We start from the raw sequence: 25,926 nt of genomic DNA, 5'->3' as shown, positions 1-25,926 counted from the left end.
CTATTTTACGTTTTTAGATTTTTTTTTTAAGATTTATTTATTTTTGAGAGAGCATGAGCAGGAGGGGCAGAGGGGAGAGGGAGAGAGAATCTCAAGCAGACTCCGCACTGAGTGCAGAGGCTGACACAGGGCTCAATCCAAGGACCCTGAGATCATGACCTGAGCTGAAACCAAGAGTCAGACGCTTAACCAACTGTGCCACCCAGGCACCCCACATTTTGAGATTCTAACTTAAATTTCCTTTGGTATTTTAATTTTGATTTTGTACTGCCTACATGTCATCATTGGGACATCAATTACTTAGTTCTAATATGCTTAGATATTATTACAAGCTGTGTATTGGATGCACAGTATACAACTGATAGAAAAGGTGTGGAAATTGCCATAATTGTATTGTGTTGTTTATTTTTAGAATTAGGACAGTGTTTGTTTTTCTCATGATTCCTAGACCAGCTCGTACTTAAATCTTTAAAATTGTGAATCAGGTCTGCCTGGGATGTTGCTCTTACTGGAGGTGATTATTTTTCAGTGTTGTCTACTTAATAAGGCAGAAGTCTAAAACTTAAGTCAAAAAACAGCTCCCCACCTGTCATTTGCTGTTTCATCTTAAGGAAATTAGACCACTTAAAAAATTATAGTGCAAATGTATAATTTCATAGCTCCACAAAAGAAAAGCCTAGAGGAGATGAAAGAACTTTTTCTTCATTTTCTTTAAGTGGGGGAAGGTGATGACCCCAACTTGTTATTTTTTTTAAATGGGCAAACATTGATAATGTTTCTTTCTTTCTTTTTCTTTTTTTTTTTTTAAAGAGAGAGCACACGAGCAGTGTTGGGGGGTGGCAGTGGTGGGGGCAGGCTGAGGGAGGGAGAGAATCTTAAGCAGGCTCCATGTTCTCACGACCCTGAGATCGTGATCTGAGCTGAAATCAACAATAGTCGGATGCTTAAGCTTAACCGACTGAGCCACTCATGCACCCCTGCCAGTTTCTGAAGTTGAAAATGGTGGGAGTTGAAGTTTCTCCCTGACCTCCATTCTAGGGAAAGAAAGCCATTCTATTCTACTGGAAAGGTTGGTTTTAAAACTTTGCTACCCAGAAAAAATTACTTTTTCCATTAGTTAACTTAAGACTTCTGGTTTTTGTTTTTGTCAGTTTGATTTAACTGACATGTCTTCATGCTACTGTGGCAGCTTCACAGTTTTTATGTGATGACCTAATTTATACTTCATTGGTTGTAGTTTAGTCTCAGATTATTTCCTATAGAATATAGTTTCCGGCAGCTCTGCATCATGCATGTCTATTAGCACCATTTTTCGAATAGCAGTTGCTCACTTCGTGTCTCTGTCATATTTTGGTAATTCTTGGAGTATTTCAGACTTTCTCATTATTATATTTGTTATGGTGATCAGTGATTACAATTTGCTGAAAGCTTAGATGATGGTTAGCATTTTTTAGCAGTAATATGTTTTTAAATTGAGATGTGCTTTTTTTTAGGCACAATGTTATTGCACACTTAATAGACTATAATAGAGTGTAAATATAGCTTTTATATGCACTGGGAAATTTAAAAATTCATTTGATTCATGTCATTGTGATATTTGCTTTATTGTGGTAGTCTAGAACTGAATCCTGCAGTATCTCTGAGGGATGCTTGTATATGTGTTCTTAGACTGATAAATGATCTTTATAACTTCCTAGAAGGACTGTATGCCTAAGGTATATTTTCTAAATTCTCTAAAGTTTTAAGCAAATAACTGAGTCTGTGATTACTAGCCCATGTATTTATTTCAATAATCCTCCATGTTTCCCTTTTCCAAAATTTATTGTCTAAGTTAAGGATTTTTTTTTTAAACAAGTGATTTTATTATTTTTTTAAGATTTTATTTATTTGAGAGAAACAGAGAGAGGAGCACAAGCGGGGAAGAGAGCAAGAAGCGGAGGCCTCCTTTGAGCAGGGAGCCCGATGTGGGGCTTGATCCCAGGACCCTGAGATCATGACCTGAGCCGAAGGCAGATGCTTAACTGACTGAGCCACCCAGGTGCCCCTAAGTTAAGGATGTTTTAAACATTTGGGATATATAGCCCAGCCAATGGGTTGTAACTGTAGTCAATATGTAAATATAATGATATTTATTTATTAGCCTCTTCATTTCTATTTTTAATAACTAACATTTATTGAGCTATTAAAGTGTACCAGGTTTCATTTCTAAATTAGTTCCCACAGGTTATCTCATTTAACATTCGGTTCTGAGGTATGTTTTATTAATATTTTTACTTTACAGATAAGAATATCAAGTCTTAAGAGTTTAAATAACATGCTCAATTTCTCACAGTTAAGAAATGCTGAGAACCAGCATTAAAACCCAGTTGGTCTGGCTTTAGAACCTGTATTTTTAAGTACTTATAATGCTTCTCACAATAGTGCCTAATCTTTTTTGGTTAGTGTAATACGTACTATTGTTGTAAATTTTGTTATACCTACCCTTTTTTATGACTTGATAAAGATGGGTGATTCCTTCCGTTGTCCAGTATGTATTACTAGATAGGCCATGTGAACTTTGTCATAGGTCAAGTATTATCATAAGTATTTTTGACCTAGATTTTATGAAGACTTCATTATTAAAATAATTGCCGCTTTCATCTGATTAGTCAGAACAGTAGATACCATTTCTAGAGTATATAGCACTTTGCAATTCACTGTCATAACAGAAGTGGTTTGGGGGAGGAATTTTAGGAGAAAATGATCCTAGAGGAGAGAGAAAACATGATAGTTCTAGGAATTGCAAGAAGGCCACTTTGATTAGAGCTCAGAAAGTAAAGGAAGGAATTAGGAAGAAAGATCAGACATGAGAGAAAGGCAGGACCCAGTTTTTGTGTTTTCTGTTTTTTTAATTCTAAGAACAGTGGAAGGCCAGGGATAGTATTTAAAGATGATTAGATTTACTTACATTAACAAAATCTGGAAGTGGTATGGAATTGTAAGGAGACGAGGGTGGATCCCAGAGAGACTGCTATTAGGAGGATATTATAGAATAGTCCAGTCCAGGGTATGATAGTGTCTTGAATTTGGTTGATGACAGTGGGAAATGGAACGTAGTGGGGAGATCTCACAGGTATTTAGTCGGTAGAAACCTTTTAATCAATTGAATGTGGAGAGGAGATGAAGAAAAGTTGTGTGGGCCTCTGGGTTGTGAAACTAGATGGATAGGAGTGCCATTCATATAAATAAGAAATCTGGGGAAGGACTAGCTGTGGGTTGAAGATCACAGGTTTAGTGTGAGATATGATGTATCTGAGATCCCCAAGTGTCATTGAAGTGGATTGTTTGTTCAGTACACAGCTTGGATGTGTGGATTTGGAGGTCAGATTTGAGTATAATTAAAGCTATGGAAGTAGATGAGTTTCCCCTCTTGCCAAGGAAAAGAAAGAAAAAGCAAAAAACTTAGGAAGTCTTGAAGAACTAAAACATACCATGGTTGGAGGGAGGAGGATGAGCTGGGAAGAGCACCAAGAAGGAATAGTCAGAGAAGCTGCCTGCAGGAGCATGGCTGCCATAGAAGCTAAGGGGAAAGTGAGTTTAAAAAAAAAAAAAAGGTGATCACTTGAGTTGAATGCTGTTGAGGGGTCTACTAAGGTAACTGAAAAGATTGGGAAGATGTGATATGCAAGTACCATTTTGATGAAGTAAGTGCAAAAGCCGGATTGGAATATTTGAAGAGGAAGCAGCGTAGTTGAAACTGCTAACAATCAGATTAATATATCAAGCCATAGTGAGCTAGTTTATGCATAAAGATTATGTCCTTATCACTTGTATATAATTTGCCACAGTAATTACCCATATATTAGAGTAAGAATTCTTACCCGTAAGTAGCTCAATGTGAACAGTGTTAAAATTGCTAGGGAGAAACATCACAGTAGGAAGAATTTGTGGTCTCAGTGGGTAACAGTTAGAAGAGAAACCCCAGGCTTCTTCTTCCAATACCAATGGGTATTGGAAATTACCATTAGTGGAACACCTTGTTTTTTCCTCCCCATGTTACTGCTTTCCGAATTTTAAGTAGTATTTACAAACTTGTTATTTTTCAAGTAAGCTTTTCCTCTTAATCTTAAAATCACTCAAATGCTGTATAGGTTGTTTTTCTTTTTAGTAGAGGGGCCCTGGCCCTCAGGGGGAAAAACTTTAAATAAAGGGATTTTCTTCTAAAGACATTTCATTTAAGTGTTTTTCTTAGTGAAATATGTATCAGTCATTTTATTTTTTGTTTTCATTCAAAAAAAAATACCAAAGTACCAAAGTCAGGAATAAGATACAGAGCACATTATCACTACTTTTTAATATAATGTTTGAGAATAGTAGGCAGCAGAAATACACAAAAGAAAAATATTACAGGCAAAAAAACTATTTTTGCAACCAACATTATTTTATACTTGAAAAATCCATGAGAGTCAACTGAAAAATTATTGCAAACTAATAAATTTAGTAAAGTTGAAAACCATATACTTCGTATACACCCACAGTAGAGAAAACACCTTATTGATAGTATCAACAACAAGAAATATGGAAAATCCCATATGAAGAAATCATTAAAACACTGTTGAGGACAAGAAACCAAATTTGGGTAATTGGGAGGAGGGCATATCCCCCCCTCCCTTTTTTGGTGAGAATGGTCAGCATCATAAAGGATATCTTTTTTATAAGTTAACATAAACATTTCAGGCAGCTCTCCCTTTCCCCCACCCCAGATACTAGACAAGATAATTCTGAAATAATATGGAAAGTGGGTAAACAAACTAGAAGAGCAATGATGGGGATTAGCTCTACCAGATGATAAAGTGTATAATAAAGTCATAAAACATTTTCATTCTGGCTTATGAATAGACCAATGGAATAGAATAGAATTGAAGGTCTAGAAATAGACCCATGGAAGTTATTAGTATATAATTTTGATGAAGAAGTGATCACAAAAAGTAGAATTCTCAGTAAGTGGTGTTGGGAAAATTGATAGTCATCTGGACCTCAGGATGAACTTAAAATGTGTCAGATTTAATGTAAAAGATGAAACCGCAAATGGGTCTTGAAAATATGGGCAGATTCTCTACATCCATGCTGACATTTGTGATTGTCTTTTTTATTTTAACTCTCTTACTGGATGTTAAGTAGTATCTCATTGTGGTCTTGATTTGCATTACTCTAATGAGTAATGATGTTGAGCATCTTTTCATGTACTTATTGGCTATTTGCATATCTTCAGAGAAATGTCTATTCAGATCCATTGCCTATTCTTAGATTATTTGTCTCTTTAACTGTTGAGTTGTAAGTGTTCATTTCATATACTGGATGTACATCCCTTGTCAGATATATAATTTGCAAATAATTTACCCCATTCCCTAGGCTATCTTTTCACTTAAAAAAAAAAAAAAACCATAACATGGAAGTTTATCATTTTCATCATGTTTAAGCATAGAATTTAGTGGCATGAAGTACATTTACAATATTGTGTGACCGAACAAAAACCTGTAACCATTAAACAGTATAACTCCTTTCCTCCCTCTCCCAGTCTCTGGTAACCTCTATTCTACTTTTATCTCTGAATTTGCCTGCTCTAGGTACCTCATCTAAGTGGAATCGTTCAATATTTATCCTTTTCATGTCTGGCTTCTTTCATTTAGCATAATTTCTTCAAGGCTCATCCATGTTGTAGCATGTATCAGAATTTCATTTCTTTTTATGACTGAATAATATATCATTGTATGTGTATATCACATTTTATTTATGCATTCATCTGCTGATGGACACTGGGTTGTATCCATCTTTTGGCTGTTGTGAATACTGCTTCTGTGAGCATTGGGGTACAAGTACCTGTTTGAGTGAGTCCCTGTTTTCTCTTGGGTATGTACATAGGAGTAGAATTGTTGGGTCATATAGTAATTCTATGTTTAACATTTTGAGGAGCTGCCAGACTATTTCCCACAGCAGCTACCTTTCTTCCTTTTTACTTTCTTGATAGTGTTTTTGAAGAACAAACTTTTTTTTTTAAGATTTTATTTATTTGTTTGACAGAGAGAGTGAGAGAGAGAGCACAAGCAGGGGAAGTGGCAGGCAGAGGGAGAAGCAGGCTCCCCGCAGAGCAGGGGGGAGCCCGATGTGGGACTCAATCCCAGGACTCCGGGATCATGACCCGAGCCACAGTTGCTTAACCAACTGAGCCACCCAGGTGCTCAAAGAACAAACATTTTTAATTTCTATGAACTACATTGTATTTTTTGGTTGATTGGACTTTTGGTGTCATGTCTAAGAAATCATTGCCTAATCCAGGGTCAAGATATTTCTATACTTGCTTCTAAATGTTTTATAGTTTTAGTTCTCACATTTAGGCCTATGATCTATTTTGAGTTAAGTTTTGTATATGGTTGAGGTAGGGGTCCAACTCTGTTCTTTTACATGTGGGTATCAAATTTGCCCCAGCATCATTGTTGAAAAGAGTATATTTCCCCCATTGAAGTGTATCGGCACCTATGTTGAAAATCAGTTGACCATAAATGTAAAGGTTTATTTCTGAACTCTCAATTCTGTTTTGATATATATGTCTATCCTTATGCCATTACCGCTTATCTTACTAATTACTGTAGCTTTGTGGGTAGGTTTTGAAATTAGGAAGTGTGAGTCTTAGTTTTTCTTTTTCAAGATTGTTTTGACTATTCTGTATCCCTTGCATTTCCAAATGAATTTTAGGATTAGGTTCTCAATTTCTGCTTTGAAATCTATAGATCTACTTGGAGAGTATGAACCATCTTAAACAATACTGAGTCTACTAGTCCATGAATATTATGCAGAATTAATTGAATTCTAATCAGTTCACTAATTCTCTCCTCTATCCTTTCCTACTTTTGTGAAATGACTTTAACTTCTGACCTTGATAAGCTCTATCATCTACATTCTCTATTTCAAAATATGGAAGTATTATTTACTTTTTTCTAAAATATAACCTGTACTCTCCCTTTTCATCTTAGGTCCTCTGAGATCTTGTTCTTTTGATTAATAACCATAATATTTCAGTTTAATCTAGTATTTCATTTCTCTTCTTCTCTGGCTCCTTCCTTTCTGGCTTCAGATAAATCAGTTTCCCCATCCTTATTAATACTTGCTCTCTTGAATGGATTGCCTCCTAATTATTACTTCTCATCTCCTTTTCTTCATTTCTTTCACTCCGTAAATTTCTTAATAAGTGGTCTTAAAAAAAAAAAAAAGAAAAAAGTTGCATTCTAAACAGAAAAAAAAAGTGGTTTTCTTTACCAGCTTCCATTGCTTCATTAGGTAATCACTTATCAACCCTTTGGCCAAGTGCCTTAACTTTTCTGGACTTCAGTATTTTTTTGTGAAATAAGTGACTTGGTCTCGATTAATTATGTTAAGCTCTGATTCTAGCCTCTGAACCCTTGGAGTCCTTACTTAAAACCCCAGTATACAGACGTGGAACTATTCTGTCCTGAAATCTAGATGGCATGCTTAGAGCCATTTGCCACACCAGCATCAGCCTTTGGGGTCTCTGTGGTTCTTTTAGCCCTAAAATTTGGTAACTCCAAAGCAATTACAGAAGTCACTTTTTTTTTTTTAAACGGAAGTTACATTCTTGAAAGTTTCAAGTAATTGTCACCAAATTAAATCTCTTCTTAGGCACCATTTCTCCTGGACATTTTATAGTAACTAAATTCTTAGTTTCTTTGTTATTTTCCACTACATTTTCTTTCTTTGGCTTTAATCACATACACAGTCTCTTTAAAAGTGTATTCACTTTAAATTCTAACACTTGCAAGAAGCTTTTCCAAATCGTACCAGCTCAGTAACATTTTCCCCAATAATAATCCACTGTAATAATCATTTATGCCATTCATTTGGCATTTAAAAATTGTACAAAGTATTTTGAGCTATGTAAAGATAATTTAGACTCAGATTCGGACCAAAAGAAATGTGATCTAGTTGAATAGAGATGTACAAAATAATTATTGAGATGACAGTGATAGTAATGAGTGCTATAGAAGAGGCTCAGATGAAGTTCTGTGGAAATTTAGAAAAGACACTTTTCCCCTGGAAGAGTAGGGCAAAGGATCCTAGAGGATATGGGTTGGGACTTGAAGGAAGGAAATATGGCACCTTGAACACACACAGGTGGGCATTTTTTTTAATTGAATTTATTTATTTTAGAGAGTTTATTGGGGGATGGGGAGGAGTGGGCAGAGGGAGAGGAGAGAGAGAATCTCAAGTGGACTCCGCATTGAGCACGGAGCCCGTAGTGGGGCTCGATCCCACAACCCTGAGATCATGACCTGAGCCGAAATCAAGTCGGATGCTCAACCGACTGAGTCACCCAGGTGCCCCTAGGTGGGCATTCTTGACTGAAGGAGCAGTGTGAATCTGCAGCAGAGGTAGAAAAGCACAAGATGGTAGGTATATTGATTTGGCTGGAAGGAAAGTTTTAAGAAGAGAGGCAGTGAGATCTAATGTACAGGTAAACCAGAGCTGGACATAGTTTTAATAGTTTTCTCTTTATAATGTGTGTATCTTGTTTTCTCAATAACATTATAAGCTCTTTGAAGCCAAGTAACGAATCTTACACTTTTAATCTCTACAGCAGAATTATGGATAGAGGTCAAGTATTCAGTAAGATTTTGTTGAATGTATGAAACAGTAGCTTCCCAAAATGTATGATTCAAGATAACTTAATTGTCACACCCTTCTGTTTAGTGTGGCTTTATCAGTAAAAACTATTTTAGATCTCCACAGTAATGGTTCCTTATAACTAATCAGTCCTTACAAAACTTTTAAAAATAAAATGGAGGGGATGGGGGCAGGAGTTGTGTCTGATTAGCAGTACTCAGTTTGATTCATTCCCCAAAAGGACATGAAAAGTGCTGGTTTGAGTTGAGAAAAAGGATCATTATAAACAAACCTTTTGAAACTTAGTCTCTAATTTAAGTTCTTTTTATGTTTTAATAAATTAGATTTTTAAGAATATTTCCTAGGATTCAGATTTCATTTAACCACAAATATTTGTTGAAAAGAAATGAAGAATTGAAAAGGTGTACCCAAGAATTGTGTTGGACTATATATGGGTAACATTTTCTTTTTTCAAAAACTTTTCTAAAGTATTATTTGGTATGATTGAATAAAAAAGATTAAAAGCATCAGCTACTCTACTGAAACAGTGTTCACATTGCTATAAGTTCCTGGTACTGCTGGTCTCCTTGGAAAGAGTATGTTACGTACACACGTAATAGAAAGGTAGGGAAATTGAGTATGCCTGCCTTCAGCCTTTTCTTTCCAATGGCACATGCCAGTCTTTTATTTTTGTAAAGCAAAATATTTTTTGCAAATTAAATTGGAAGATATATTTAATATAGGAGCAGAGTTTTTTATCATTTAAAAAGAGTAAAGTATGACAGTTTTTAAGAGCCATTTATTTAGAGATTCTTGTGGTAAAGTGATTCATTATTTTACAATATTTGTTTTGTTTTAAACTTTCTATATCATGTACTAGGTGAAAAACCATTTCGCTGTGATGAATGTGGTATGAGATTCATACAAAAATATCACATGGAAAGGCATAAGAGAACTCATAGTGGAGAAAAACCCTACCAGTGTGAATACTGTTTACAGGTAAGGGGTGGTTTGAAATGTTTGTCTTTGTTTTGGGGTTTTTTTTTTTTTAAATCACTTTGTTGCAGTATGATGGACATTGAAATTCTTCTATCCTAATTAAATTATAAGATAATTCTATTAAACTAAATTAGAAAATGTTACTAGAACTGTTTGAAGAACTTCCCAGCTGCTGCTGATTAGACTTATAATAGACACCTGGCTCAACAAATTAATATGGAATTGCTTATATTATTATACTTCTGTCTTTATATTAATTCCTTTTTTCTTTTCTTTTCTTGCTTGATGAAAAACACAAACTAAAACAAAAAACTGACTGCCAAAATCTGAATTTGACAGTATTTTTCCAGAACAGATCGTGTATTGAAACATAAACGTATGTGCCATGAAAATCATGACAAAAAACTAAACAGATGTGCCATCAAAGGTGGCCTTCTGACATCTGAGGAAGATTCTGGCTTTTCTACATCACCAAAAGATAGCTCACTGCCAAAAAAGAAAAGGCAGAAAACTGAGAAAAAATCATCTGGGATGGACAAAGAGAGTGCTTTGGACAAATCTGACCTGAAGAAAGACAAAAATGATTACTTGCCTCTTTATTCTTCAAGTACTAAAGTAAAAGATGAGTATATGGTAGCGGAGTATGCTGTTGAAATGCCACATTCGTCAGTTGGGGGATCGCATTTAGAAGATGCATCAGGAGAAATACATCCACCTAAGTTGGTTCTCAAAAAAATTAACAGTAAGAGAAGTCTGAAACAGCCACTGGAGCAAAATCAAACAATTTCGCCTTTATCCACATATGAAGAGAGTAAAGTTTCAAAGTATGCTTTTGAACTCGTGGATAAACAAGCTTTACTGGACTCAGAAGGCAATGCTGACATCGATCAGGTTGATAATTTGCAGGAGGGGCCCAGTAAACCTGTGCACAGTAGCACTAATTATGATGATGCCATGCAGTTTTTGAAGAAGAAGCGGTATCTTCAAGCAGCAAGTAACAATAGTAGGGAATATGCGCTGAATGTGGGTACCATAGCTTCTCAGCCTTCTGTAACACAAGCGGCTGTGGCAAGTGTCATTGATGAAAGTACTACGGCGTCCATACTAGATTCACAGGCATTGAATGTGGAGATTAAGAGTAACCACGACAAAAATGTTATTCCAGATGAGGTACTGCAGACTCTCTTGGATCATTACTCCCATAAAGCTAATGGACAGCATGAGATATCATTCAGTGTTGCGGACACTGAGGTGACTTCTAGCATATCAATAAATTCTTCAGAAGTACCTGAGGTCACCCAGGCAGAGAATGTTGGATCAAGCTCCCAAGCATCCTCATCAGATAAAGCCAACATGTTGCAGGAATACTCAAAGTTTCTGCAGCAGGCTTTGGACAGAACTAGCCAAAATGATGCCTATTTGAATAGCCCGAGCCTTAACTTTGTGACTGATAACCAGACCCTTCCAAATCAGCCAGCATTCTCTTCCATAGACAAGCAAGTCTATGCAGCCATGCCCATCAACAGCTTTCGATCAGGAATGAATTCTCCACTAAGAACAACTCCAGATAAGTCCCACTTTGGACTAATAGTTGGTGATTCACAGCACTCGTTTCCCTTTTCAGGTGATGAGACAAACCATGCTTCTGCCACATCAACACAGGACTTTTTGGATCAAGTGACTTCTCAGAAAAAAGCTGAGGCTCAGCCTGTCCACCAAGCTTACCAAATGAGCTCCTTTGAACAGCCCTTCCGTGCTCCGTATCATGGATCAAGAGCTGGAATAGCTACTCAGTTTAGCACTGCCAACGGACAGGTGAACCTCCGGGGACCAGGGACAAGTGCTGAGTTTCCAGAATTCCCCTTGGTGAATGTAAATGATAACAGAGCTGGGATGACGTCTTCACCTGACGCCACAACCAGCCAGACGTTCGGCTAAGCAGATGTGTAAATAATACTGGCACTTTAGAACAGATTGATCAAGAGTGGGGTTACTCTGTGTAAAATGGAGTGCTGTACAGACTTAAGAGCAATGCGTTATAACAAGTTAAGCTGATAGGAATAGCACGATAATCCAATAACTGCATTTTGTTTGGTTAGTCAGCATTCTTTGAACTGCCTTACATGTTGTCACCTTTATAGAAGCAATGCATTACTTGTTTTAGAACAGAAACTTGCTATTCCACCTACACCGAGTTTAAAAGGAAAAAAAAGACTTTCGCACACTCGTTTCCTAACCGATAACGTTGTACATTCTGAGGAGATTAGTAATTGTGTGAAATTTACTCATACTGTTTCTAAGTTTTTCAGCATAGTCATTGCACTTCAGCAGGGAATCTGAGTATACTTTACAGACAGAGTGAACTTAAAAGTTTAAATGTCAAGAGATTATGGCTTAAATAAATTAGTGTGTCCTATAGGGGGAAAAAAGAAACCAAGAAACCACCTTTTTAAAAGAATGATATGCCATATACCCTTGATTTTCATTTCGCATTATACTGACTTTTTTTTTTGAGAAAAAAAGTAATAAAAATCTGATAGTCTAAGACTCCACTATTTAAAGGCCTAATTACTTTTAAAATATGCATACTTTCAAAACTTTTACCAAAATACGTAACTGTTGAAGCATTCACTTCTCTATGGAAGTATGCATATTGGTGTCAGTTTCTTTGTACAGTTGTACTTAGATATTTTTTATGATTTTTCATGTGCAGGTATCAAGGTTTTGAAGTTTTAGTAAAAAGATATTCTGTAGATTACATTCCCAAGAACATAATGCTTACACAAAATGTATATTCCACGTTTTAAAGCTTAATTGTATTTTACTTTACATATACACTTCAGTTAACATAGAGCACTTAGAATCTATTTGGTATTTTTGATTTCTCAAAGTAAAAAAAAAATTAGATTTTTAGGTTTGATATGGTTGTGTCATAATCATCTCATAATTGACTATTTTAATTTTTGGCAATAAAAGGAAATTGGGTATCTTTGGAACTGTAAAACCTGGTTTAATCCTTCTCTTTCTAGAATCTTGATAGATTGGATAATTAAACAGTATCCAGAGAAACTAAAGAAATGGGCATTTTAATTGCTTATTTTATCTTGAATTACTTTTTAATGAACACTGCTCATTACAATTTTACAAACCAAAAGTGTTTACTAATTCTAGTAACTACAATTTCTTTTTCAGCTAGATGAGTGATCGGAAATTTTTTGTTGCATTTCAAAATCTAAATAAACTACAGACTTTATCCTTATACCACGAATGTTTTTTTTTTTTATACTTTGTCTTAAAATAATACAGCATGGTACAATAAATAGTGCTTTTATATAAACACATATATATACTTTTCTAAAGAATGACGGTTTGAGTTACACATGGACAGTTCTAATTTTTGGAAAATAACATTAGTTCTATTGATATTATGCTCTTTAATTTGTTCCAACTTTTTATTTTAATTTCCAACAACTTTGTCACAATGCACATACTGATGTAGCACCAGTGATAATCTAAAATGAATATCCTTGGAAGGTAAAACTTTATTGTTGCTAATTTCCACTTTAACTTTTATGTTGGCCCTATAGATCTGCAGTCTTTTTCAGTATAGAATGTTATACGTTTAAATTATTTTTTCTTTTATTTAATGTTATCCGAAGAGTGTTCTCATAAAGAAAGGGAACAAAGAAAATATCCACCCTTAACATCTTTTACATTTATTTTGAATATTTTGGTGTTTTATGATAATGAGTATAAATTATGTTTAATGTGGTTTCCTCTATACTTTGGTTATTAAGCTTTGCTTGAAATATTAATTTTCCTATTTGACAGCTTTGCTGCCAGATTTTTCAAGAATTTCAGACTTCTTTGAAGTAGATATTTAAGTTCTGCCATTATTGACTTTTAAGAATGGTGTGTGTTGTGTTACACATCACACAATTGCAAGAAGGCTTTGTTCAAGTGAGATGTTAAAGATGGAACTGTGCTTATCCTATACAGGCGTTTGTATTTTTCTCATACTACTATTTGATAATAGGCATTTATTTCCTGAGTTGGTTTTTTATTTTGAGCCTGATCAAAAATTTTGTTCTATTAACAGCTTTGATGTAGTTCTTGGTACAGTATACAGTTTGTTTTAACATCACCGGCACAGTTTTTAGAATGTGACTCTGCTGCTGAGCAGTTAGGTTAAGCTAAGGAAGGAAGGCCTTTGCAAATGGTAGTTATGCAAGCAGAAGTTCAGGTTTTGCATTCCTGTCTTCAACACATTTCTTTAAATCTACATAATGGCAGACTTTTCTACCACATTGTAAGCATTTTTGAGAAAAGTGATACTTTAGCATAACTTACTGACTCACCATTTAAGTTTAGTAGTCATCGCTCTCTTACTGTGGAATTCTAAATGCCTACCAGAGTTACCTTGTATTATCATCATATGATAAACATCTCAGCAGTTTGGGTTTCCCCACTTGGGTGTAGAAAGTTACTTCATTTCTATCCGGGCATTAATAGTAAAAGTAAGTAGCCTTTTGTGCTGCTGTAGATCAGAATATTGAGGCTATGAGATACCCTTTTGCAATTTGGTTCTCATTTCTCTCAGTGAGCAAATTGTTCTATTAAAATATGCTCTTCTACCGTTGAACTTTTTGGTCTTTGTGAGTAAGGTATGCTTTTTTCACTTAGGACCTACTCTCATGTTTGAAGATTGGAAACAGGTTGTGTTAGATGAGGTAATATCTGTTGAACATCTTCTAAAAGCCTTTTTTTTTTTAACATCTTATTGTACACATATTTCATTTGGTTCAGAATATTTGAGTGGCTCTTAAATCTTTTGGATCTCCTTGCAGATTTTCTACTTGATACCATAGAAACCCATCCTTTTAGCTTTGGCTAAGGACTATCAGTGATCGGGTAATTTTCCCTTGCTGAGAGGCAAAAGAGGTCTTGTGCTCAGGGTAGGCTTTCATTTCCACAGGGGAGAGAAACTTGCAAAGTGCCAGCTAGGTTAGATCTTTTGCCACTTCTTTCATTTTATCAATTTGAGTTTTTAAAGGGCTGTTTAAAAAAAAAAAAAGCCGGGAAACTTTAAAAGTAGGCATTACTGTAGTACTACATTTCTTAGACATAGAACATCTTAAACTAGAACTTGTTTTTTCACAGTATAATTACTTGAAGAAGCACTATTATAATCAATGAGAAACTTTTTGACACTGCAATTTAATTTAAACTTTTTCCGTTTCAAATTGCTTTATTTCAGGGAAATAATTTTCCAGTTGTTTTTGCTATATTCTGCAAATAAAACCGTATGTTTCCTTTTTTCACTTAAACTTTGGTAGGAAACAAAACTAAAGCAGACAAACATTTCTTGTTGTGTTTGTTGCTTTCTTTAATCCAATGGATAAAAAAGTAAAACCCTGTAAACATTATTTTATTTTTTTATGCAATACCATGCTGTAAATACGGTTCATCAAATAAGGATGTACCTATGATTGAATCTTTAATTCTGCACAGTTAGAGTTTATATATAAACGTGTCTTGACAATCAAGGACTTTTATGTGAGTCTTCCTTTATGATGTTTATTAATGTTATGCATTCCATTTGTTTTGAAGTGAGTACCAATGTGCTAATTTGTATTGTCTGAAAGTATGTAATGTTTTTACAGCTTGTTTTTAAGAATCTGTAAATATGTACAAACAAATCACAGTACTGCTTTATGTTAGAAGGCATATGATGTTGTACTGTATGTAAGCAATAATACATAGCAGTGCTAACTTTACAAGTAGCATCAGGAAAGTTCTAAAAACATTTCAGAGTTATTAATTATCCTTATTTCATTTAATAATGATTATCTTTAATCAGTTTTTATAAGCAAATTCCATTGTTCCTCCTATTGGAACATAACACTGTTTACACAGCATAATTGAAGTTGCAGGGGAGACAGGCTAAATCTGACTTCATCTGTACTCACTTTCACTAAGCATTGAATGGCCTTACCACTCTTCTGCAAGATGGAGGAAGACCGCAAAACTTAGTGCCCATCACACTGAAGGAAGGGGGTGTGTTGTTTTGTTTTGTTTTTTCCTGCTTCTGTACTGCTACCTAACTTTGTGGTTTGCTTTGGATTTTAATATTTGTTTCTGTTTTAGATTCAAGCCCGTAAGTTTTGAGGTGACTTCAGCTCCATTGTGAAATAGTTCTCTTCATATTTCATAGCTACATTTCAATAATTCTATACTTTCTACTTTGATTTTTAGATACTTATTTTTCAAGCTTGATTTCTCAGCTGATCAGATGAATTTATTCAACTTCAAAGAAAGACAAACCTATTGTAGTTTGAATTGAGTAGATATTATACTGTACAGAACAGCTATTTGAACACACACATCACTGCTTTAGAAATAAAACCGCCAATTTATAAATGTATATGACCTACATTTTATAGGAGAAATGTTTTTAAATGCTAGTCATTTATATAATAATGTGCTTTGAAGGATTTGCTAGTCCACTTCTGTCACTTTTTAGTACACTGGTATCTTTTATATGTAATGTATGCTTTTTATTATTGTAGCAAAGCATTTCAGTAGAACGAATTTTGCAACAATATGGGGGAAATTTTTCATTGTTGGATTTGAATTATACTGGATTTTATCTGTGTAGTCTTGTCTTTATTTTAATGCTGTCTGGAAGGGAACTTGGTATCCAAATAAAGCAGGTAACCTCATTTTACTTCAAGGGCATACTGTGTAGTGCTGAATTTAATCTGGAAATCTGATGATTTTGAAAAGAGAAACACATTTATAAAAATTGTACAGAAGAAATTAAATGTGTGATGGAAATCCTGATGGTGGAGCACGTTGAATTTTCTGATACATAGTGTTATTTTCCTGGGATCCCCTATGCCTTCTTTGTATTTCAACTAATAAAGGAAAAAAACCCTGTCATTAAAACTGGTAGGATAATAGGATATTCTGATTATACAGTATTACTTATCCCATTTTCTGACCCTTTCTCAGTCACTGTAAATTTTTATTTTCTATTTCCTATTGATAATTAAACATGTACATAATATAGACACTGTTGTATAAAACTGAATGAATTGGGTTGTTATGCTTGAATGGGTAACTAAATGGAAATATGGATACTGAGAATTATTAATGTCAGAACAAATTTCCAGGAGAAAGAGAGGCATCATATGTCCTGGGAAGGTCACAGCAGATGTTTCTTCAACCCCCTGGGTTATCTGTGTGAAAGAATCAACTCTAAACTCAGTATCTTCTACAAGTGGGTCTTTCCTTCCCCACCTCCCCCCAAATACATGAGCATTAAATTTCAAAATCTACTCAGGTGAAAATTGCTTTGCAATGGAACTTATCACATTGAAATTTTCACTGTTAAAGATACTTGTGATATTTTTAAATACAAACTTTGACATCAGTAGTCAGCCTGACAATTGAAATCTGGTAAGCCAGTGTGTTTTAAAAATACATTTTACCCTCCAAATCGAATTGTTTTTAAACAATCGGGAGGACTTGTTTGTTTAAATGCATTTTTTAATTGTCACTGTAAAAATAAAATCTTGCTTGACCCCATATTATGACATGAATGAATTGCTGAGCCTTTATAATACAATGGAAGCTCATTTCATGCATAGTTATGGAACATAGACATGTTCTTTAAACTGACCTATTCATTAAGTGGTTTAGTGAGTTTCACGGCTTCTGACATTGTTGTCATGTAGTTAAACCTTGCCACTTGGGGTTTATAATACCATTTTATGTATTGTGATACTAAAGGAAGCTGTTTTGTTTTATTTTTAATTGGATTATTAGACTAATTTATATTTGCAAATTCTGCATTTTAAATGTGGACACTTGCTGTTTGAAAAATAAAAAAAAATACAGAATACAGTTTTATGAATAATTTCCTAGCTGAATTTTTCACAATATTCTGAACCAAATAACCTTAATGGCAAATATTTAAAAACTGGTGCATAGATTTATATCAAAAAGGATGTCTGTATGGAATTAACAGTTTTTACACAAATTGGGTAACAGTTAGGGCCTTGACGGTACGTAGTTTTGTGTAGAATGTATTAGGCAGTTCTAAAATTCAGGAGTCAAATGTGTATCAGATGACTCTGATATTTCACACTTGAAATATGTTTAACATGGGGTTAAAAATTATGTGATTTTTTTTCCTTTTAACCTGTTATATGTGGGGCTTGGGGTTTTTTGCCCCATTAGTGAAGATAGTTTTGTTTTTATCCATTTGCCACCTTGCCACTCCCCTGTCTTGTGACTGATGGGACACATTGTAAGAAAGCCGTCTGCTATCAGGAGTACAGTCCAGGTCCTTGGGACAAATACAAGCGAATTGGCCTTTGCAGAGATACTAGTCCTAGGACCCTGGCTTTATTAGCATGGTGCTTTAAGTAATGATACATAATACCACTGATAGTCTATTAATCCATTTCCTAGATCTCTCTTCTTGAATGATTAGAAATGGTAGGGAGAAGGGTGGGGAGATAACTACATGATGCTTCTCTTACCTTCTCAAGATTACAAGAAAAAAAGTCATTTGAATTAATGCGTTGTCACTGAGTCTTGACAATTTATCATGCACAAAAGGAGTATGAAGATTTTTATGACTATATGTTTGGGTAGAAATTTAATTTTTTTTTCAGACTGCTGGCTGTCCTGTCCCTCACCCTCACCCCCACCCCCACCTATGGTCCTGATAAGGTATTAAGATAAATTATATCCATTTGGTGGATAAAAATCAATGGAGCAGAAAAGTTTAAGTGAACTAAAGGTAAAATTTGGGGTTTCAAAATTAGTTCTTTTTGTCATTTTCTAATGTCCTTAAAAGGACATTTTATGCACACACCCATGCAGATGTATATGCATATGTGTAAGAGCTAGGATGTGAAATGTGATACTGTAAGTGAGAATGACCATTTTCAAAGTGATTTAATACTTTGAAAACAAAGTAGGAAAAAAAAATGGGAAAACTCAAGTTTAGAAATGGACTTAAATGGTAAAATGGGGAACATTTGGAGTTTTTGCATATTTACCCATTCAGATGAACTTTTAAAATCATAATTTCCCCTAGCTTCTCCCATTCTTAATGAGATTCTGAAACTGATGCTTGTGTCAAGATGGTGATGGGAGCCAAAGAAATGCATTATCTGTGATAGTAATTACGTTTCTAATGATTTGAATTCTTACTTGCTGGGGTCTAGTATTCATTGAGTATCGATCACCTGCTAAGTAACAAGCATTGTCCTGGATGCAAATAAGAGACGGTTGAGGATACTAACGTCTTTATTTGAGCATCTGAAAGGTATTTATAGTGGTATCAGTTGCAGGGTGCGGTGTTGTACTTTAGATTATGAAAGCAGATACTAAGTGTTAAGATGTGTTGGGTGTTGTGCTGAGTAACATACCTCATTCCTCACCAAATGGGTAAGTAGATTTCTTTATTTTAGGATAGATTTCTAGAAAACATAACTTTAATAAATTGCAGAAGATAGAAAATATATACAGGCCAATACAGTGGAAATGACATTGGTAAAAGTATTCCCTAAAATACGAAACTTAGGATAAAATTCAAACCTGGACTGTGGAAATGAGACAGAAGTCTTTGTTCAGAAGAAACTGACCTTGTTGGAGTGGGAATAGTGCTTTCTAGGGATTTTGCAAACCTGAGGGGTACCTACATCAAAGTAGGGAGCAGGAAATGGATGCTAGAGGATGCCTTTCTGGAAATAGAGCCAACCGAACCAGTGCTAGTTAGTGATTTGAGCACAATCTTCATGGAGTGGTATTAATACTAATTTAAATCCATTGAAGTCATACACTACTATTCAATACTCCCAGCAATGATTATGATACTCTTTATGTCAAATAACTTCCACTAACCCCTCATTATGATACTCTTTTCCTTGACTATTTCCTTCAAGGTGTTTGGTCCACGGTAAAATTTACCCTTAAACTTCTAGTATGAGAAATTTACCTTTGGTTCTGTATGGGAACTCCAGCACTGTCCTGCAACTTTTGTCACTGGCAACATGAGGGTTAAGACTGATTGCTAGAGCACAAAATTAAATGGCAGAAAGAGGATGCAACTGAGTAAACACATTCAGAACCACTCTTGGGTTTACTCACAGGAGACATTCGCTGAGAACAGTTGTCCCATGCAGTTTCCTGAGTTGGCCCTCATGACTTGAGGGCAGTTGATGGTACTCAAAGGCAGTGTAACCAGCGCTGCAAGGGACAGCTTTAAATGAACCTAGTGTGATCTTGTTGATAATTGTGAGACAGCAGGGCTGTAGGGTAGGGAGACTCCACTGGCCACACTGGCAGGTTAAGCAGCAAAATGAGCACGAGATTTAGAATCAAGAGACTTAAGTTGTGGCTCTCCCTTTGTGTAAGGTTGTTCAAGTCACCCTTCCTGAGCCTCAGTGTTTTGTCTTTAAGATGGGGATTAAAAATTCGTTTCAGAATTGCTGTCAGTATCAAAGCATTTGAAATGATTTGTAAGCTGTAAAGCACTAAATATTTCCTAGTCATATTTTACAAGTGGCACAAAGGCAAGATAGAGCAGAATTGGACAAGGGTTTGGAAGCCTCTTCTCATGTAAAGCAGAGCATGTAATAAATTCCTGACTTGCTGACAATACCATCTTTTCAAAAAATTGAAGAAGGTAGGAGTGGGTTTGTCTGGATTTAATTGACGAGCAAGGGAAAACTAGTTAGGTGGAAGTGATTCCATTTTCAGAGACCCTGGAAGGGATGCAACATTTCGGAGAACAATGTATATTGTAGTGAATGTTAAAAAGTCAGTAGACTTGCAGGGTGGGGAAAGAGGCAGAAATCACACCCTACAAAAGTAAGAATGTATTGAACCACTCAATCCCAAGCTATTGGTTAATCAGGTATAGGAACCTGACTGCCCATGAGGCAGGCGAAAAGCACCATGGACAGTAAGGTAGAGATGCTGCAGCCAGCTTACCCAGGCTGGAGGAGGGCATGTAGGTCTGTGTGTATGTGCTGGACCTGCTCGTTCACCTTTTTCTTTCACCACTTTTTATTTTTCTTTCACCATTTCTCTCCATTCTTTGCTACCTACTTTGTTTTCTTCCTCCTGAAAGATTCTGGTATGTGCCACAGTGCATATACACCAAATGGAAACAGCTGACTGATAGCATGTAATACCTGGCCTTTCATGCAAGTTAGGTTTGTTTACTTTTAAGTGTTTTTAGTATTAATATTCCAGGAAAATTCAAAATTGTTCATCAAGAAAAGATAGTGGGACCCCTGGATTAGTTTATATGCTTCTCGGGGGCATTTTGTTCACAGAATATAGAACAGTGCTTCATCCCTAAGCAAAAATAAATGAGTGAACAATGTTATGCAGTAAAAGAGATATTAACAGTAGAGGTGTTAGAAATGATGGTGGACATTTAATGGTATTAAGATAATGCTACTATGATCAGGGAACTTGGGAATACTGGATTTCTGCGCTTGGCCACAAGCTTCTAAAGATTCCCAGAGGAGACATACACAAGGATCAATGGCTAGTGGGAAACATGGAATCTTATGTGTTGCACCTCTTTCCCAAACCCTAATGTAGAAATGGGCCAAAGGATGTGGTCAGAACTACAGGACTTCTAGAGCCATTTCCTTCCCTGTAGCTCCTTACTACCCTCTGGCTGCAGAGAAATGAGAGCAAATTCATATATGAGAAGAGCAAATAGAGAACATGAGGTCAGAATTCCATAAATGCACAAAAGTTTCCAGCATTTTCCCCAACCCAGTGGCATAGGAATAAAGGAAGGAAAAAAGGGGGGTGGGCATGTCCACATGTGTGGCCTATTGGAAAGTGACTTGTGCTCACTGCTGGGGCAGCTCAGTAAATGTTCTATGATATAAATTGGATGGACAACTCATGGTGGGCTGGACTTGTGACTATTTCTGAAATCCTTTTGAACCCTCCCTCCCTTTACCACAAGTACAGCCACCCTCAAGTCTTGCCTGGGCTCCTACAAGTTTCTGCACATTGACTCTTGATGGCCTCCAGTCCTTTCTGCAGATCATAACCATGCAAAAACCCTTCAGAAGCTTCTCACTTGCTATTTGAATAAACACTGAGCTCCTTGCCTTGGCCCTGGTGGCTGCCCGCTGCCCACAGACCCAGCATCCCCCACAGTGAGCTCTCATCCTCTCACGTTTGGTCATGCCCACTTCTGCCACAAAGACTGTTTACACTCTTTACCTATTAACCCTCAACCCTGACTTCAGCCCCAGCATCATTTCCTTAGAAAAGCTTATCCTGATCTCCCTGCTTAGGTCATAGCTACCCTCTCCCTGTGCCTCTCCCTACCCACCTATTTCAGACCCCCTTCCCTCCATACAGTTCCTTCTAGCATAGGTGGCTCTTTGTCATGACCTGCTTATTAGTGTGAGAATTTGTTTTGATTCCTGCCTGTCCGGAGCCGTCCGGCCCCCCATTGTGTGTCGGTGCTGGGCTCAGTGTTTCGTGATGAACAGATACCCGGTGAACATGGTGGAAAGAGAGCATCCAGGCCCACGAGTCACACCTCAGGGTGCGAAGAGCTTGCAGGTGCTGCCGAGGAAGCACCACCTGGGACTTTAAGGCCCTCTAGATAGCAGCCGTGGGACCCGAAAACTGGTCATGTGAGTTTCAAAATGGGAGGAAAGATGGTGGATTTCGAAAACAAGGGATAGCTGCATTTCAATCCTCATCAGATTCTAGAATGTTCATAACAACTCTGTCAGGTAGGCTAGGCAGGCCTTATCATTAACTCCATGGTGCAAACGAGGAAGCCGAGACTTAGACACAGTAAAGACCATGGTGGAAAAGAAGAACTGGGACCCAAATTGGGGCCTGACTTCTCTCATCCTGACTCTTGAAGGCCTGTCAGCGGGTCTTCCGTGCAGGGTATTCAAGCAAGTGCTGAAGGCTAATTGTACTGTTGCCACCGTCATTCATAAAACAAACTGGACCCAGCTCATTAGGCTTTTCCCTGCACCTCCTGTGTTCTCTGCTCCCACTAAATCCTGGCTCAACCCAGATGGCACGTGGCTGCTAGAGGGAGAATGCCTTCCTCCTGTCAGAGGGCAAACTCCCAGAATCAACAAACAACGTAGATCCTGGAGGAGAAACCGGATCTCAACAGAAGCTGGGGACATCTGACAGCAGGAAAGTGGCGGCCCCTCCCTCTCCACTCAGCCCTGCCCCAGAAAGCCCGGGCAAAACTCTTCTTCCTGGGGTCCTGCCCCCACCTTTCTGAGAACTGGGAGATCTCAGCCGGTGTGAGGGGCTTGTACTTGAGTCAGGTTTGAATTTCTTGAGTGGCCCCTTCCCACTCCCAGTTAATGCCTGCCAGCCCTTCAGACCGACGTCCTTCTTGCAGCTGGGCCTCCTGGAAACACACCTCAACCTTTTTCTGTCTAATCTCTTCACCTGGATTAGAGAGGCTGTATTGTGTAGAGGAAAGAGCCTGGAATAGGAACCAGGCCTCGGTTCAAATCCTGACTCCACCCTCAGAGCCAGCAAACTTTCCTGAATGTGTGCACAATTCCTGTGATTTTTTGAATAGATATGTCCCACAGAGCTGCATCACAATGACCAACTAGAAAGAAATATAGATAGATAATAAATTACTTGTGCTCTTTGAGTAATAGATTTCACAACTTCTCTTTGTCATTGAAAATTTTAACTGGAGTAGGACACCACTGTGGACAGAACATATTCTACCCCTTAAGTATTTTAAGAGAGCAGCAAAAACTGTTCCCCCCCCCCCAAATACTGAGCTAGAAATTCCATGTTTTTCAACCTTGGCTGTCTCTTAGAATCACCTGAGGAACTGAGAAAATACTGATGCCCAGGCTCCACCCCAGACCTGGGTACTGGTGTTTTCTGAAACCACCCCCAGGTGATTGTAAAGTACAGCCTGAGGAGAGGACCACCAGGCTAGCTGACCCCCCTCTCGTGAGCCTTCTGACTCTGGTTCCAGTTCTGATTCTAGGCTGCGAGGTAATTTTGTATATATACATATTTACATCACAATTTAATGTTTTCGACCTGTTTTTACATTTCTATTTTGGTTGACTTTGTCCAAGCTCTGATCCTTGCTCAGGGTTCAGACTTTATGATGGATGAGGTCCTTTTTCAAGACCTGCTTTTTTCTCCAGCCTCCACACAGAGGGCAGTTCTCAGCGCCAGCCACTGGAAGGGGAAGAGATGAGGGAGCCTCTGCCAGCGGCTAAGCGGGGTAAGGCCCACAGAACAGCAACGTCACTATTGTGAACTTCAGCTTGAGTTGGAGTTGCTACTGGATGAAAAAGAAATGAGTTGAAAAACAATATTATGATTTTTTATATAACAATGAAATGAATAGAAATAACCCATTTTTTTTTTACCTAGGTTGGATGCATTATGTATTCACTATCTATTGCTGAATAACAAAGTACCCCAAAACCTTGTGGCTTAAAACAACAATTTATTATGTCTCATGGTTTCTGTGGTCCATGTTTCTGTGGACAGAGCACAGCAAGGACAGCTTGCTGTCTTTGCTCTATAATGTCTCTATAATGTCTGGGACCTCAGCTGGAAGAACCTAAAGCTGGGGACTGGAATCATCTGAAGGCTGGTCTCACGTGTCTGGCAGTGGATGCTGGCTACTGTGGGAACATCCGCATGTGGCCTCCCCATGTGGTCCAGGCTTCCTCACAACATGGCGGCTGAATTCCAAGCATAAGTGCTCCGAGACCAAAGAAGCCAGATGGACTGCCTACTGCTTTTGTATTCTAATCTAGGAAGTCGAGCGGTGTCATTTCTTGCTTTCCTTTTATGGGTTGAGCCAGTCACAAAGGTCCGTTCATGCTTAAGTGTAGGGAACACGGCCCCCATCTCTTTTGAAAGGAATATTAATGTCATATAGCAAGAAGAGCATATGTTAGTGCCACCATCTTTAGAACATACTGTCTGCCCCACATTGTTTGTTTTTTGATTTTCTTACTCATCTATTTTTCAGATTCCAAAAGTAATGTGCTCATTGTAAGAAAAAATATCTCATTAAAAATCCAGAATTTGTCAGGGCGCTGGGTGGCTCAGTCAGTTAAGCCTCTGACTTCGGCTCAGGTCTTGATCTCAGGTCCTGGGATCGAGCCCTGTGCCGGCTCCCTACTCAGATGGGAGTTTGCTTCTCCCTCTCCCTTTGCCCTTACTCCTGCTTGTGCTCTCTTTCTTTCAAATAAATAATCTTTTTCAAAAATCCTGAATTTGTACACCTAGAAAGTAGATTTCTCTCCCATTTTACCCACTATCTCAATCCCACTCCCTAGAGATAGCCACTGTTAACAGATTGATGTGTATTTTTCCCTACTAATTACATACATATACACACTGCTTTATAAAAAATAACTATACACATTATTCTGCAACTTGCTGTTTTTACTTATGTGATGAACAGAGTTTCATATTCGTACATATAAAGACACCTAATTCTTTTTAATGCTGGCTGTCATAGCATTGCTGTACCATAACTTATTTAATCAATCTTCTATTAATGGACATTTGGGTTCAAATTTTTTTTAACTATTACAGATTAATGATGCAGTGAACATCCTTATACTAGGTCAGATAGGGTTGTATCTTAAAAATCTAATTGTTCTTTTCAAAGGATATGCAGGGGGGCGCCTGGGGGCTCAGTCGTCAAGCGTCTGCCTTCGGCTCAGGTCACGATCCCAGGGTCCTGGGATCAAGCCCCTTGTTGGGCTCCCTGCTCCGCGGGAAGCCTGCTTCTCCCTCTCCCACTCCCCCTACTTGTGTTCCCTCTCTCGCTGTGTCTCTCTCTGTCAAATAAATAAATAAAAATCTTAAACAACAACAAAAGATATGCAGGATACTGTTTTTCAATACAACAAAAGTGCATTTTCTTTTAAAGTACCATTGTTATGAAGTCAATTTACATTAAGCAAGATACACTTTTTTTTTTCTTTGAAAATGGATGGGTTTCTCCTGCTTTAACACGAGGAAAAGAAAAAACATCTGTTCTTAGGTCTGAAAATGCTTATAAGCATTGAAGGGAACTTCTCATTTATTTAAAAAGTAATGAGTGACAGAGAATAGGTGGTTAAGAACAGTGGTGTGGATTTCTTTTTCTAATGTTTTTAACTCAGGCTGTTAAATGGAATTGAATGTGGATTCTTCAAAGTTCACACAGACACTTAGAGGATGGTTCAT

The 25,926-nt window shown here is 37.1% G+C and overlaps 1 protein-coding gene across 2 annotated transcripts in view; it reads left to right on the top strand.

The window, feature by feature from the left end:
• Nucleotides 1-16,602, top strand: part of ZNF148 (zinc finger protein 148) — a 122,370-nt gene extending 105,768 nt beyond the window's left edge. For both annotated transcript variants that reach the window (XM_028091287.2, XM_028091286.2), the window contains 2 exons: nucleotides 9,536-9,654; nucleotides 9,994-16,602. In XM_028091287.2, the coding sequence (XP_027947088.1) occupies nucleotides 9,536-9,654; nucleotides 9,994-11,592 (1,718 nt within the window). In that variant the 3' untranslated portion in view covers nucleotides 11,593-16,602. The remainder of the gene's footprint in view (nucleotides 1-9,535; nucleotides 9,655-9,993) is intronic.
• The last annotated feature ends 9,324 nt before the right edge of the window (nucleotides 16,603-25,926 follow it).

Source organism: Eumetopias jubatus, unplaced genomic scaffold (assembly GCF_037043125.1).
Source record: "Eumetopias jubatus isolate StellerSeaLion01/CBP00866 unplaced genomic scaffold, mEumJub1_p1.0 scaffold_1, whole genome shotgun sequence".
Taxonomy (NCBI): Eukaryota; Metazoa; Chordata; class Mammalia; order Carnivora; family Otariidae; genus Eumetopias; species Eumetopias jubatus.
This window is presented reverse-complemented; position numbering and strand designations above follow the sequence as displayed.